The sequence below is a fragment of the Copadichromis virginalis genome, linkage group LG18 (assembly GCF_057382275.1).
Source record: "Copadichromis virginalis isolate Kocher_CV1m ecotype Utaka linkage group LG18, C_Virginalis_male_GT1.1, whole genome shotgun sequence".
Classification (NCBI taxonomy): domain Eukaryota; kingdom Metazoa; phylum Chordata; class Actinopteri; order Cichliformes; family Cichlidae; genus Copadichromis; species Copadichromis virginalis.
In genome coordinates, this window is record NC_140635.1 from 23456139 (window position 1) to 23471717 (window position 15579).

Genomic DNA, 15579 nt, shown 5'->3' on the forward strand with positions numbered 1-15579 from the left:
AAAGGATGAGGTTGTGGAGGCTGTTCTGACGGAGGAGGACCTGATCCAGCAGAGCCAAGCGGAGTATGACTCGGGTCGCTACAGCCCAACGTTGCTCATGCAGTCTGAGCTGCCGCTGGACACCCACACGATCACCCCAGAGGAAGACGCACACCGGCTGCAGTTAGCACGCAGACAGCTCCAAGTCACAGGTATGAGATGACAGCAAAGCATCCTCACTGCAGAAATGTATAACCATGCATATTGGGAACTGTAGCCTCACTGTTTTCCCACTTTCTGTCTGTCAGGTGATGCCAGCGAAAGTGCAGAGGACGCCTTTGTACGACGGGCCAAGGAAGGCATGGGCAACGATGAGGCCCAGTTCAGCGTTGAGTTTCCGGTCACTGGGAAAATGTACCTGTGGGCAGACAAATACCGCCCCAGGAAACCACGCTTCTTCAACAGGGTCCACACAGGCTTCGAGTGGAACAAGTACAACCAGACACATTACGACTTCGACAACCCTCCCCCTAAGATAGTCCAAGGTTACAAGTTCAACATCTTCTATCCAGATTTGATTGACAAGCGATCCACGCCGCAGTACTTCCTCGAGCCCAGTCCCGACAACAAGGACTTTGGGATTTTAAGGTTCCACGCGGGCCCGCCATATGAGGACATTGCTTTTAAGATCGTAAACAGGGAGTGGGAGTACTCGCACCGACACGGCTTTCGCTGTCAGTTCGCCAATGGGATCTTCCAGCTTTGGTTCCACTTCAAGAGGTATCGCTACAGGAGATAAATGCCACAGATCAGTACGGACCAAAGCCGCCAGTGACTGGGTTTTACACATGCTGTACAGTAAAGGTGCTTTGTTGTTTTTGTTTTAGCTGCTCTCTTAGAAAAGCAGTATTAAAGCTTCAAATCACTGTACTGATGTCTAAGAAAGCAGAACTGTAATTTAGTCAAAAAGTTACACATTAAAGATTCTTTTTCCCCCATTCTCCTTTTGGCCACTGGTTAATGGGTTTCATACAAACTTCACGTTAGAGATGAAACGGTAAGCATTTTAAACTCGCTGAAACAACTTAAAGAACATATAGAAATTGTTTAATTACAATAAAACAAAGTCTTGGTAGCTAGTGGTTACAGAATAAGTGGCTCGATTTCAATTACTGTACATTCCCTGTTTAACAAAAAAAAAAAAAAAAAAAATCAAACCAGTCATTGCAACATATTCCAATCTGTGGTACTTAAAACAATTAGTAGGAATTTGAGCACAAACCTGCATATAAAACAAAAAGGCAGGAATTCAAGTACATCATATTTGTACCAAAAATAACTTAGTTTTATCAGTTTTGTTTATCAAAACAAGCATTTGAAATGTTTTTACATCCAAGTTTCTATGCAAATATTACCGCTGAACCCCTATTCTCATTAGTTCAGGGCAGAAATGAAACTGTTTCTGTCCCCCCGCATTGATTTGACTCTAAAGTCTATCTTTGTTAATGTCATGCGCTTCAGCTTTGTGACTCTCAGTGTTGGTTGTTGTTACTGTTGCTGCTGATGACCACAGACTTTTCCTCTCTGGGTGCAGCTTGGTAGCTCACACCAGAGTGTAAAGCCTCCTGGTTCTGGCTCTCCTGAGATTGCTCTTCACTTTTACTCTTAAAGCAACTCCAAGGCATACACAGATGGCCTTTGTAAAAGTTCCAGGCCAAAAGGGCAAAAAAAGCAAGCCCCAAAAGAGCACATGCAACCTGCAGTCCTGTAACTGATGCACAATCAGTCTGAGCTTGGGTATCCAGTGTCCTATCACCTGAGTCTGATAGGTCAATTGTGACCAGATGCTCAATTACAGTTATGCTGTGCTTTTTAGCTCTGGAGTGCTCCACAGACAAGCAGCGGTAATGACCGGCATCGCTTAATGAAACATTCTGGATCAGAAGTCCGTCTTGTAGCTGAAGTGCAGCTGAAGGCGTCAGATCAATATTGTTCTTCTGCCACATGATTTTTCCCAAGCTGGAAAGGGGTAGACAGCTGAGCTTCAGGTCCTCACCTTCCCGGACGGACAAATTCAGAGGCTTGATAGGGTCTGAAATTTCAACAGACACCCATAAATCCATTTTCAGTTTGACAACTGCAACAGATCACATGCAGAAACGTGCAAACTCCAGAAGATTCAGTTTCATGAATAAACTCACCAGCATCAGGGCAGAGGGAAGCATCTCCAACTTTCAAACTTTGAATTATTTCACTACAAAAAAAAGAGCAAGTAAATGGAAAATTAGTTTGCATATACAACATCAATATCACTTGGTCCTTGTCTTTAAAGTGATGCCTACCGGTGTGATTTAGAAATGAAAACGCATTTCCCCAGAGCACTGTTCCAGCCACAGTACGGGTCTCTGGCTAGAACACAGTCCATACAGGATGAGGACCTCTCACAGGTGGCCAGTGGTATCTGGGCTACTCCAGTGTCTGAGCCTGCATAGAGCTGACCATGTACATCTTGGATCTATGACAGAAACACAGAGCACCGATGATGCTGATGTACATTGACACCAAACATATTGAACCTGTTTATTCTTTCTGAGAAGACTCTTTATAAATAACTTAAATATGTGTTTTTTCACATTCTTGATGAATCCCGTCTTGCTGAAGGATAAAAAATAAATAAATAAAAATGTAATGGAATTCCTGAAACAATATCACTACTGAGGCATCAGCTGTGATATAAACTTTTTTAAATGAATGGTTATCTCAAATTACCGTGATATTTGAGAATTTAAGAATCTTGATTGGCTGACGGGGGTGGAAGATTTGTACTTCCTCTATGATGAACATCTCTCCGTCGTAGTTCACAGCTTTCAGCACTGTGCCTTTGTCTTTTGTATAAAAACAAGAAAACATATTTACATGCATAAAGTCCAGTATGCTTACCACTGTTAAGTCATCAAAAACAGCAAAATGGACAATAAACAGGAAGTGACAGAATGATGTACTGATGCAAACCTGTGCCTATAAACATCACGGGGTACTTGTTGCCATCTGCAGCTTTCATTTGGTTTACTATGATTTGTGTGAATGTAGCTCCTCTGCGCACCAATAGAGGTTTATCTCCTATTGGCTGGATAACCTGGTCCATGAGGGGCTTGTCCTTGACAAACTGAAGGGTTCGGTCTGGTAGATCCAAAGTTTTATGTATGCCCGCTTTACGAGCTGCATTATTTATACACTAGCAAAGGATCAACAAAAAGGAAAGAGAGAGCAGGGTGCAAAAAGGAATCAGCTTCCTGCTAGGGTTTTCTTTAAAAAAATAAAATAAAATAAAATAAAATGCACAAGGGAATTTTGGGAAGACTTACAGCTCCAGGCCGAGGGATGGGCACTTCTCCGCTATACATCACCCACTTAACAAAGGAGGTTTCTACGGGGACTGGGGTCTTGTACTTCCCCTCTGCAAACACTCGGCTTATGTCTGACACGCGGTACGCACACACTGCAGACAAGTCTGATGTGTCCCTTAAATAAACACACACACCAAACATGCAGGACATCTTAGCCAACTGGTGTCCTAAAGACATAAAAGAGGAAGTTAGCCTTTTCCTTCTTACACAAACATGTCCAAACTTACAACTGTGCTGTGAAGACTGTGTAAAAAATACAGCTCTTCCAATCCTTCTCGGGGTCACACCAGCGGTATGCGTCCCGGATAATGTACGGCAGCTGGGACTCCAGCACCGGACAGTCTATTCTAGCTTTCAAGAAGGTTGTCCACTTTTTCTGCAAAGTCCTTAGACCGCCAAGATCCCCCTGTGAACACAGAAATTCATAACAGGAGGAAAAATACACATAGCAACGAAACAACGGAAAGGGCTGCAGGAGCACAAATGGAGGAAGTGCCATTTATGTGCCATTGTCATTGGAAGTGCATGCAATGTAAAACCTTTTATCACCTTGCAGACGCGGGCCACGCGGGACACCACCAGTTTGTTGTAGCAGTCACACTCCACAGCGGTCTCACTAAAGAACAGGTAAACTTTGTCGTCATCTCCGCTTTCACTTTCCTTGCTCTCTTGCATCTGAGCCATGGAAACAAAGGTGGGCTCTGGCACAAGAAGAAAAGAAATCTTTAACTTTGACTCAACTAATAGGTTTAAAAAAAATTTTTTTTTTTATATCTTACCATTAAGCCAGGAGCTTTTAAACTCAGTCCGTATGTTACCAGACGAGCGTATTAGGACGGGTTCAGAGCCGAGGAAGTTCATTGACGTGGCTGAGTAAAGATCATCACCTAACGAGACCAGAGAGCAAAAGAAAATCTGTTTGCTCTGCTAATCTTTTCAACAGGTTTCTTAGTGTAGTTGGCAAATTTCTACCTACCTGCCATGATTGAAGCGTATCTCTGGAAAGGATCAAATGGACACTTCCCTTTGCCATCCTCCATCTCCTTCTCAAAAGTCAATGCATCACCTGAAAAGGACTGCACCGGCAAACACCGTTTTATCTTTGGAATTATTCTGCACTTATTGTGAAGCTGATGAAAAGCCACAAAAACCATCTATTCAATCAGTTAGTGAATTTATCTCACCACGTATTTGCACTCGGGATCAAAAGCATTGGTTCCACACACATACATTCTGTCATCTCCCACCTCATGCAGGATCCTGATATAGTTCAAGCACTCCGTCTGTGAAAGGAATTCAAGAACCAGTGACTGCCTCTGCTTAATGTAAATTGACCTTTACAAAACTACAATTAACCAACCTCTGCATTTTTTCCTTTGTTTTTACATTCTGTCTTTTTTGCTGGAGTTGCTTCCCATGCAGCCTAAAAAATAAAAAACACAATTTTGGTCACACTTCAAAAAAATTAATAGAAGTTCTGTTGAATTGGGTAAAGTTTGGGCTTGTCATAATAACTGATTGATGACAAACGTTATGACAAGTCCACAACTCTGACATTGCTTTCATTACTGGTCACACTACTCTGTGTGGTAGGAGAACATGTTTCTCAGGGCTAACAGGTTTTCTGCTGTACAGAACAATACTTCCAACGTTTACATTTTTTTAAAGGAAGCACAGCTGCTGTTAAGATGGTTAAACTGTGAAGATGTGGCTAAAATTGTTGCTGAACAGGAAGTGTTGCGGCTCAAATGAGATGATCTGCTTTAGTATGTCTGCTAGCTTTGTTTACACTGTGTTAAGAATCAACGGTCAAATACGCCATGATACTTGCCATTTTTTGACTGTAGCTGATCATTAATAAGGTGCAATCTGAGGTGAAAACAGGATAAATTCATGTGAAGGAAGAGTAATTTAAGGACAAAGTTTTAAACAGGTTTTTTTCCCATCTTTGAAAAATGTGTCAAAACTCTGGTTATGAGACTTCCTGTTAAGCTGGTGGTATGGTATGGTATGGGAAATGGTCTTATCGGCTATGTTGGGCACTTGCCCTGGATTGGTGAAAGAGATTGCTTTAAAAGGAATAAAGTGGGTGCTGCCTGTTAAAAAAAAACAAACAAACAAAAAAAACTGTGTTCTTACTGAAGCACGTTTCTGGGAGATGTTATAGAGGTCAAGTGCGTACACTTTTTCCCTAGCACCAAGCATGAGCACGCCTTTATCTTCTATCAACAGCATGGTGGAGTAGTTATAGACATCATTCTCACTAAAAAAACGAGCATTGTCCCCTAAGGGAAAAAAAAGAGACAGCAGACAAATGATTAACTCGGCAACCACCAGTGATTAAATCCCATTTCCTTTTGAGTCAATCCAAATTATATGAGCTAACACAAGCTGACGCACTGTAAGTCAAGTTGCAAGTTACACAAGACAAAAGAGCAGCGCTTACTGTGATAAGGCACAGATCTGCGGGGGATGCAGTTCAGTGGTAAGTTTTCCTTGGCCATCAAGGCCAGAGGCAGCAGGCAGAAGACAGTGAGGGACAGCAGCAGATTCATGGCTCCTTTTGCTCAAGCTCAGAGGATTTTTGGCTTTATTGTTTCCTCAACAGTCAGTCATAGAGCGGTAAAGGTGGCAGGGTGGCATCTATGACGTGATGTGGTCTGTGGTGTTTGAAGGGTAGCAGCCCCTTTACTGGCCCCGCTCTGCAGGCTGTCCATGGGGAGATGGATGGCACGGACCAAAGACACAAAGGCGATGGGGGCTGAAAAATACAAGGGTGTACAAGATATTAAAAACGGTTCATGAGTAAAGAAGGAAAAGTATAGAACCTTAATGGATGTACAGCACAACACCAGGACAATAGCTGACAGGGGTAAACATTAAAGTGCATCAAAACAAAGTGTAAGAAACTTAGCCAAAAAAAAAGGGGGGGGGGGAGAAAGAAAAGAAAAAGTAAAGGAATCGCCAGAAAGGACAGAGTGAGCTAAAGTCAGCACTGCAGTAATTCTGTCAGTGCCATAGTGATGTTAATGCAGGGCCATGAAAAGCATTCAGCAGGGTGCAGGGATGTCAACCTCAGCTCTCCTGCAGCACCAAGCACCGAAACAATGAAAGATTCACACAGAGTGCCAAATTCTGGGCTCGATTAGAGACGAGCTCTTGCACAAAGTTGGCTGCAAGGAAGTTAGATGCAAGAGTGGTTTCACTGCACAGAGCAAGAAACTGAGGTAACCTTTAATTAGGTCGTTGTTACAAAAGGAGCATTGTTTTCATTACTCTCACAGTAATCAAATTTGAAGTAATGATGTGTGTGTTACCTGATGAGCCACAACATGTCAGAGAATGCACCCCGATAAGATTATTTAGCCTTGAGGGCCAATCCCAGCTTCACTCTACACCCACACGCAGGCGCACACGCACACACTCACAGCACAATGCCTCTCATGTTTACGTTCAACTGAATCTGGACAGTAGAACAAACCCGATAAGTGTGTGAAAATCAATGTAGAAACAAAAATCCATAAAATAAATGAGAATTTAACAGTACGCTACTTAGCTAAACTAGTTATAATAATAGTAATAAAGTACGTTACCCCATGTAGTGAAGCTTTAACGTGAAATTCACCCTGAAGCTGTTAATAAAGTAGCTCTTGCAGGTTAGCTAAGAGTGAGCAAACACTCGAATCACAAGTTAATGTCTTACCTGCGCACGGACACACCCCAAGGTTTCCTCTAAGAAAAAAAAATAGTCCCAGCACCTGTTTACGACATATTTCACCACCGCTTCACGGATAGTTTGATAGTTTAAAAAACAAAAACAAATAAACAAGGCAAAATCAAAAACTCCCACATACCTTTAGCAAACACTCAATAAAAGTGTGAACAACTGAGACTAACGTCTAACGTACCCCAGAGGTGTCAGACGTTGGCCGTAGCCAGCAGCTTCACTGAGATTTATTATCTGCAAGCTTGCGTCTAAAAATCAGCGACCGCACAAAAAATTAAAACGGAAAGGCGCTCAAGCAACGGCTCAGCAGCCCGTCAGCCTCCAGTGAGTGTTTCTAAAGACACAGCGGTGCTTCGTTTCTGTCCACAGCCTCTCTCAGCGGTCATATCCCTCGGTCGGTGAAAGGATCTGAATGGCCGGGGCTCCTACTCCGGACAGCCGCGCAGGGTTTTTTTTTTTTTTTTAACTAGTCCCCCACACCCCTTCAGAGTGTGGCGGAAGGCGCTGACCTCCGGTCTGATTAAGTGTTCGTTATAGTACTACTACTGTCGGTAGAAGGCACAGCTGACTCCAGCTGGGCGGATCAGGTAAACCGTAAAAACACCCGGCAGCGTGTCCAAACAGGAGTGATGAAGCAATGCAACATAGCAGGGCGGCGTGTTGTTATCTGCCCTCCACGATGGAAACGATGTATTTACATTAATGCCACCATCATCTCCCTGCATGTGCAATATTCTGGCACTATAATAATCCTGCACATGCACAGAAATATGAAAAGCGCAGAGAACTGATGCATATTTGTTATGATCTTATAGTTACATTTGATTGAGACGCCACAAATCAAGAGAAAGGTTGTAGAGAAAGGGGAGATAGAGGGTTAGCCACTTTGTTATTAAACAAAGAAGCATGTTTGACAAGGTAAATAGATTGATTTTTCTTCTAACTTAGCAAAACCTCAGACTTTAAAAATATTCTCCTTGCTTCCAATTGAAATCAAATGTCTAGCCGTATTTCTGGCAAGACATTTCTAACCGTTTAAATGTGTAGAAACTGTCGATTACATATTAACATTTATTTCTGATAGTTGTCGAGATCGTGGAAGGACTAAAATCGCAATAATCCCCATGTTAATACCTTAACTTTTAACCTAAAAGATTTTTTTAAAGGAAAAACAGGGCACCAATAGTCTTTCTAATCATCAACTGATAACAGTGGAATTTATCAATACTATCTCGATAACAAGAGGCCTTAACTCACAACGGATCCATGCAAAAACACATTTAATTCTTCAGATATCCAACTACCTTTGATAATAATAAAGTAGACGAGACAATCATGTACCAACATACAAGAAACTGTTCACTGCAAGACATTTAAGAGTCATTTGACACTGATCTGTAAACGTTTTTTACACGTAGAGTTACTTGTCGTTGTTTGAGCACCTTCAGACCTATAATCATTTAACTGTAGTGCAGCTGGAAAAAAAAACTATAACAAAAGTTTCAGGTTTACTCTGCAAAGTAAAGGGGTTGACCTATTGAAAGTGATTGTGCTCATTAGGGTTATGGGACAGACGTACCACAAGAGGGCGCCCTCACTTATGACTACACTAGACTGATTTTTTTTTCTTTTTCCCTTTTTCTTACAGAGGAACAGAAATCATCTAGAGTTACATACAGTCTGTGGTTTCCAGGCAGGTCTGGTCAATCATAGCACCATACAATAGCACGTACACAAGAGAAGAGAATAAGGAAACACGCACAACACAGTTAAAGTTGAGCTGTAAATGAGCTACATTGTGTCAACAGCAGTGTTAATGGTTGCTTATCAGTCAGATGTAGGACTCGGAGCAGGCAGGCAGAGTGTGCAGCTAAGTTGTATTGTTATTATTCCAGTCATGCTACATGTAGTGATGTGAATGAGGTGACTCAAGGAGCTGAGCATGCCTGGATTTGTCTCATGTCAGAGTTTGTTGCATTGGAGTTGATCATGGCAGTCTACATGTTTTTTAAGTGGTTTCCAGTGTTGTAGCAGCAGTTTAGCACCCAGTATTTTTTCATTTATTTGTTTGTTTTTTTGGCTCAAACGGGAAAACATGAGGCTCAACTGGAGGTCCGATATGTGCCAGTCCTTCTGTGAGTGATTCATAGTTCTTGTGGACTGTATTTTTGCTCGGAGGCAGGTTGTAAACAATATTATGCAACTGGACAACGCGCAAGTGGGTCATCAGCCAACCAGGGCGGGCAGCATTTTGAGAGATTGCATGAAAGTAATCTGTGATAACCAGTCGGTCTTGCTCTTAGGGAGCTAGCCAGAGTCAGTTAACTCATGTCAAATCTAACAACATAAATACTGAAACAAACATACACAGTTTTAAGGTTCCCCAAGAGAAAGTAGTGGTTCTGTAGTCCCTTGTCTTCCACATTGAAGGCACAGGATGAGCACGTAGCTGCAGTGAGAGTAGGTTTGGCACCGAAGATTGTGTATGCTGTGACAGGAAGTCCCTCCCAATCAGTAAAAGTCACTCCTGACTCGCTCGTCTCTTCTCCAGCTTCATTTTCAGCTCCTCATTGAGCGCTGTGGACAACCAGGGATAAACAATTTGGGATTAAAGGACTGCAGATAAACTGCCGCCAATGAAATCAGCACATCTTGTACTCACTCTGTGTGAGAGGTGAAGGGGAGAGGATGAGTCGTCTCATCGGGTTGCTGGGCGAGGCCGGGACTGGTGAGGTCAGAATGCGACGGTCTGGGGCGGGGGACCTGGACAGGGGACTGCTGGAGGACCAACGATCTGCACCAGAATGGGAGCAGTGATCACGATATACTCTCTGCCTCTCATTGCACATGGTTTATATGACCGGCACAAACCTTGTTTTGGAGGAAGGACAGGGGCCCTAGGCAGGGGGCTTGAGGGGGCAGTGTGGAGGATCCTCTCTCCATTCTCATCATTGGCAGAAACATATGCTGATGACATAAACTTAACAAAATTAGTATTAAGAATTTGTTTAAAAAGGTGGGTGAGAAATGTTTAGTAATGCCTCACTTATATTCTCCTCATAAGGCTCCTCGAGTAGGAAAGGCTGAAGAGTTCCTGCTGTTTTCTCTACTAGTGCATCAATGACCTCATGAAGAGTGGCACAGGGGATCTGCAAGAAGATACCTCTGTGTTATAATAATAATAACAATAAAAACAATAACATTAACTTAAAACACACAGCTACAGTGTGTTTCATAGTTTGGATAAGCTTTACATTAAAAATAAGTATACATAATCTAGCATACAGACAAATAGTCAATCATATGTTATTGACATACTCACCTCCATATACTCATTAGATCTAAACTACGGCTAAAAAAATAATGGGAGAAAGATGAAGGGAAAGATAATCTATAAAAAATTAGTTTTCAGCAGTTGTTAAAAACAAAACACAGATTCACCCGACCTGATAGGCTGAGGGAAGCTGTTCTAAAGTTTGGGCACTCCAACTTCAAAAGCACCTCAATATCACCTCAGGCTTAAAAGTAAAAATGTGGAACGGTTCAAAGAACCTGTTCAGATAAACTGACAGGCTGAGCAGCAAGAATAGAGGTGCCTCATCAGGGCCAGTGACTTTTTAATAGCAATCTTAAAGTTGTAAATTATGAAATGACAGCGACCGATTTTTGCAGCGTTTTTTTAAATGAAAGAATCAAGTCTGGATTCCCTTGGAGGTGTATTTCAAATTTCAGTTGCAGGTCAAAAATAATACCAAGGTTTTTAGAAGATCTGATATTGGTGGAGATGGGGAACAATGTAATTGGCTGGCCTCCCTGGAGAAATTGTCAGGGCTGAACACAAGAGCCTCAGTTTTACCAGTGTTGAGATGGAGAAAATGTAAATGCATGCAAATATTAATGGCAGTGAAGCATTTGCTGAGGTAGGAGAGGGCCCTGAGGTTGTTGGGCCTAACAGAAAAGTATAGCCGTGTATCATCAGCATAGCAAAGTAGCTGTTAAGCAGAAGACCGAGGGGTACTGCATATAAACAAACAAAAACCGGTCCAAAGATTGAGCCTTGGGGACTCCACATACAAGAAGCACAAATGAGGACATATAAGTGTTAATATGAAGTATAGCCCTGATTCTCCTGCTTTCTTCAATCTCTCTACTCAAATTTAGAATTTATGTCTTACAGTTCTATTTTCAAATAATGTTTTTAAGGCCTGTGTGCCAAAATATCCACAAAAATCCTCAAAACCTGAAAACTCAAAAAGCTTTAAAGGATTAATGTGAGGACAGAGCTATATTTGATTTGGACCAGCTGTCAGTACAGAGAAAATAACAGCTCTGAAGAGATCTGAAACATCAAGTTTGTATCTGACATCCTGCATAAAAGCTCTTTATTTAAAAAAAAAATTTATCCAACATAGAGCATCATGGTTAAGTAGCTGTGATTCACAATAAAAGAGGTGAACTGAGACCCGTGTTTTTAATAATCTCATGCATCAGTCTGATCAGTTGGATTTAAGCGGTTTGATGTTTGCAAAAATAAACAAACAACAACACACATTTCTTCAATAAAAACACAGCCATGATGTAATGTTAAAATTCTGAATCTATAACAGTAAGGTCTATAAGTTTTTGATCAGGCCACAATTTTGTGAATTTTGGCTCTGTGCACCACCACGATTGATTTGAAATGATGCAAATAAACTCTTTGACTCTTAACTTTGATTCAAGACAAAAATAAATAGCATTGCCCATACAGAAACTACATCATTTTTTTATATAAAAACTTAAACATTGTTTTCAGAGGGATTATTTTCAGTGCTTGAATGCAATCCTTTGCATACAAGGATTCTCTGTTGTCTGGAACTCATGGATATCACCAAACAATGTGGTTCCTTCTCTGTGATGCTCTGCCAGGCCCTTATGTGCAGCTGCTTTTGGTTGCTGCTTGTTAGTGGATTTCTGGGTTTTTTTTCCCTTGCACAGGTGAAAAGCATGCTCATTTGAACGGAGATCCTGAGACTCACTCAACCACTTTCATTTCACTTCTCTGGCTTATCAAGCTCCTGGGTTACTTTTGCTATAACCTTTTCAAACTGTACCTTTTTTACTCAAAATGTATACATCCATTTCAAAGTTCACCCACTTACTTCTATGAGCAGTCATATCATCAGTAAACACTGGTGGACTTTGTTCCACTGGCAGCCATGCATGCACATGCTATAACGCTAATTCTGGTGTATTTTACAGCCGGTGTGATCTACTTTGGATCGTGTGCTGTTATTTTCCTTCTGCCCACTCTTCCCATTCTTGAGATAAAAGTTCATCTTGGTTTAATTTTAGCAAAGAATCTTATTGCACAATAATATATTGCTTTCTGTTTCCAAGCAAAGTCTAATCTGATCTTATTGTTCTTAAACGTAAACAGTGGTTTTTGTGTCTTGCCGTAAACCGTCTGCACATTCGTGAAGGCGTCTCTTGATTGCAGGCTTTGACAATGATACACTTACAGTGCCTCCTCGAGTGCTCTTAACTGGCTAGATGTTGTGAAGGGGTTTTTAATCAGTTAATTCCACAATCATCCACTTTACTTGTCTGTTATAGTCTTTAACATCTTTTAGTGTTGCTGAGCTGGAGAATGAAAGTATTTTTAGAAGCAGGTTTCGCCATTTGAAAGCCATAGTGATGACACTTGTGGCAGTTATTTATATGTGTCATCTGACCTAACTTTGATGGTCACTGAGATATAAAAGAATCCGCAGTCAAATCTGATAAACATTTTAAAAATGTGCTGACTTAACACCAAAATAAGATTTAAAATCACTGCTTTGTTACAAGTCTTGTATCTTGTGTCTCCTAAATGAAAAAAGGCACCCATGTCCACAATGTGTAATTACTTTTGAGCCTGTGAAAATGCTGTAGTTTCTAAATGGCTGATGCAATAATTGTTAAAATCCTTCCTTTTCTTTGTGTTTATGTCAATCACACCATTCCTGATCCACTGTGGTGTACACTAGAAAAATTAAACCTCTTCTCCTTTTCCTAATACTCATGAATCTTAAAGTAGGTCAGTTATACTAACATGTTTTACATTCCTCTTATGAAATGTTGTAAAACTGTAACTGATGACACTTGTGCACTTACAGGATTTTCAACATCAATGACATAACCACCTTGGTCCCTCTGTGTGACTCTGTAATGTCTGAAAACTGACCTGGAGCCACAAAAAAGAAAAAGACAGCATGTAATGATATTCTAGTTAACCTTTGATGTTTGTGATTTTGTAACTGCGGTTTTCAGATATTCAGAATGTGTTTACCCGTTGAGATCCTGTCGAGTAGTAACGGCCAACGAGCATCCGTCTCTGCCTGGACGAAGCAACATGTTGCCACAGTCTGGGTGTCTCTCTAAAAGGACTTCAGCCTCCGTCCGGGACACAGGCCGAAAACATCTGCAGATGAAACACACAGTATTACAGTTAATGTGGTGATATACCAAAGCCACTTTAGCTGCAGTGCATCTTCTCTATGTAGCACAGAGGAGCGCTCACGGTGGGATCTCTCCTACTAAAGGAACGGAGAGAGGCGAAGGAGGAGCTCGTGCAGGATTGCGACTTCTCCGCCTGGCTCTTTCTTTGTCCACCACCTCCTGTAGCATTTGTAGCTGCCCCGGCAGCAGTGTGAGATAGGATGGTACATTCAGCTGTAATTGGACAGGAAAAACATGTGAGAGGCAGGCTGGTACAGGGACGCAGGGACAGCAGCTGTGTAAAAGATTAACACCTACATCTATAACAGAGTAGAGGAATCCTTTCCACAGCTCCCGTGATTCCAAGTTTGGTGCCTGGAAAAGACAGCAGCAGCATTTTCTGTCTCAGCAAAGATTTGTTAATTTTAGCATCTTTGCGTCTGAGTGTGTGAGCCAAGTGGCTTACTGTGAGTTTGGTCTCTCCATCCTTCATTTGGAGGATGAGCCTAGCTGCCTCTAGGTTTCTGTCCCGGCTGCAGTCGTCCTTCAGGGACACAAAGCCGCTGAGGTCCAGCTTCTCCACATACTGTTGCACACATAATTATATTTTAGTGCCAGCACACTATTATATGAAAAAAGACACACAAGATGCTATATAATCTGGAACTTACATGAGTGTCCTTGGCGTTGTTGAAGAAATACAAAGAATTCCCACACAGGCACGTCCACAGCCGCCTGGATGCCTGTCACATACAGATGGACACACAGACCTGAACTAAAAATGTTAAACCAAAAAGGGCCAGTGCTGTCTTCCCTGTCAGTGTAATGGATATTTTCCTTTTATCACCCCCACATTTCCTGTCCCTGGAGATGGCTGTAGTGAGTGAGCCTCAGCTGCTGTCAGTCTGTGGCCATGGATCACTGCGACACCCTGCACCTGAGCCATGCTCACATTACATGTCCACATTGCATTAAAAAGGAGCCTAATCAGAGAGGGGTAGGACACCTGGGGAGTGTCTTCTTTATCGTCTTCCCTATAAATAAAGCTAATACGTGAAAGTATCCTTGGGCAAAACTGCCAATTTCTCTGTGTAACTTTATTTGAAATCTAGGATATGTATTTCAGAGATCAGACTGGCGGATCAATAATTCAAAAGATTGAGTGTCTGTGAGTCAGCGAATGGATTCTGAGTGGAAACACTTGGCTGGGGTACCGTTTGTGACAATCAGATGCCCCGTTATCAACAAAATACAGTCCTGTTCGGTTCATGTGGCAATAACATGTAATGTTCGACAGCAGTCGTGATTTCTGTCATTCAGACGCTGTGATTAGATGCTACATCGTTGCATGCTTTGCCTCCAATATGCTTCACCGCTGTGTGAATTAAATAAATCCCCGCCAGCAGCAGCAGTGCAGTTTCGCCTCACCCATTCTCGCACAATAAGGAAGTTGACAGCTCTCTGGGAATGGTGGCTCAGCCGGTGTGCGGTCCATACACACATATACACACACACCGACTTCCAGCATCTACAGGACGCGCCGAAACCAAAATACGGCAATTGATGTGCACCGGGTGAGCCTACCTTTTCTTTCGGTCCTCGCTTCTCCAGGTACCCTTCGTAGTAACAGGGCGGGAGCTGTGCCCGCTGCCCCCCTGGTCCGGAGCGCTGCCTGACGGGTGCAGCCGCCATGAGTGTCGCTGGCTGGCCACCGAACGAGGACAAAGGGGCGCTGAGTAATTCGGGGACTGACACGCCTTCCCCGATGAGATAGTGCCGTGGCAATAATCCAACAGCTGGCTGATGCAGCCTGCTGTGTCTGGGGGTCATGCAGACGGGTGGTTATAGAGATTAAAAATAGGATGACTGGGGGATGAAGTCCCAAGTATTGAGATGTTTAGTGAGCAAGAAAAAAAAGAGCATTTGTCGAAACGTCAAAATATGTATTGTGTGATAATCAACGAAAAAAAAAAAAAAAAAAAATCAAAACAAAAACTGTAGCAGTTT

The 15579-nt window shown here is 42.2% G+C and overlaps 3 protein-coding genes across 9 annotated transcripts in view; 1 reads left to right on the forward strand and 2 right to left on the reverse strand.

Moving 5' to 3' along the window:
• cactin overlaps nt 1-977 on the forward strand; it is a 10620-nt gene extending 9643 nt beyond the window's left edge. Inside the window, exons 9-10 of the mRNA XM_085438846.1 lie at nt 1-191; nt 288-977. The exon at nt 1-191 is cut by the window's left edge and continues 132 nt beyond it. Coding sequence (XP_085294972.1) covers nt 1-191; nt 288-778 — 682 coding nt within the window. The 3' untranslated portion in view covers nt 779-977. The remainder of the gene's footprint in view (nt 192-287) is intronic.
• An 87-nt stretch (nt 978-1064) lies between these two features.
• Nucleotides 1065-9534, reverse strand: sema4e (semaphorin 4e). 7 transcript variants are annotated; one of them, XM_085438849.1, is made up of 16 exons: nt 7241-7706; nt 7090-7118; nt 5833-6147; nt 5526-5671; nt 4747-4809; nt 4571-4669; nt 4363-4462; nt 4166-4273; nt 3936-4087; nt 3614-3792; nt 3345-3501; nt 2992-3214; nt 2749-2864; nt 2322-2494; nt 2181-2233; nt 1065-2071 (listed from the first exon to the last, which is right to left on the reverse strand). In XM_085438849.1, the coding sequence occupies exons 3-16, from the start codon at nt 5939-5941 to the stop codon at nt 1512-1514; spliced, it is 2238 nt and encodes a 745-aa protein (XP_085294975.1). In that variant the 5' UTR covers nt 5942-6147; nt 7090-7118; nt 7241-7706; the 3' UTR covers nt 1065-1511. The 7 variants fall into 7 exon arrangements, with proteins under 7 accessions (XP_085294975.1, XP_085294978.1, XP_085294980.1 ...); XM_085438852.1 differs by lacking the exons at nt 7090-7118; nt 7241-7706 and adding exons at nt 6704-6849; nt 6980-7078; XM_085438854.1 differs by lacking the exons at nt 7090-7118; nt 7241-7706 and adding an exon at nt 9481-9534.
• On the reverse strand, nt 8377-15438 carry stap2a (signal transducing adaptor family member 2a). Its single transcript, XM_085438855.1, has 11 exons — nt 15157-15438; nt 14244-14315; nt 14039-14158; nt 13891-13947; nt 13655-13806; nt 13424-13555; nt 13249-13318; nt 10160-10262; nt 9985-10080; nt 9776-9907; nt 8377-9690 (listed from the first exon to the last, which is right to left on the reverse strand). The coding sequence occupies exons 1-11, from the start codon at nt 15400-15402 to the stop codon at nt 9635-9637; spliced, it is 1236 nt and encodes a 411-aa protein (XP_085294981.1). The 5' UTR covers nt 15403-15438; the 3' UTR covers nt 8377-9634.
• Nucleotides 15439-15579: the final 141 nt, after the last annotated feature.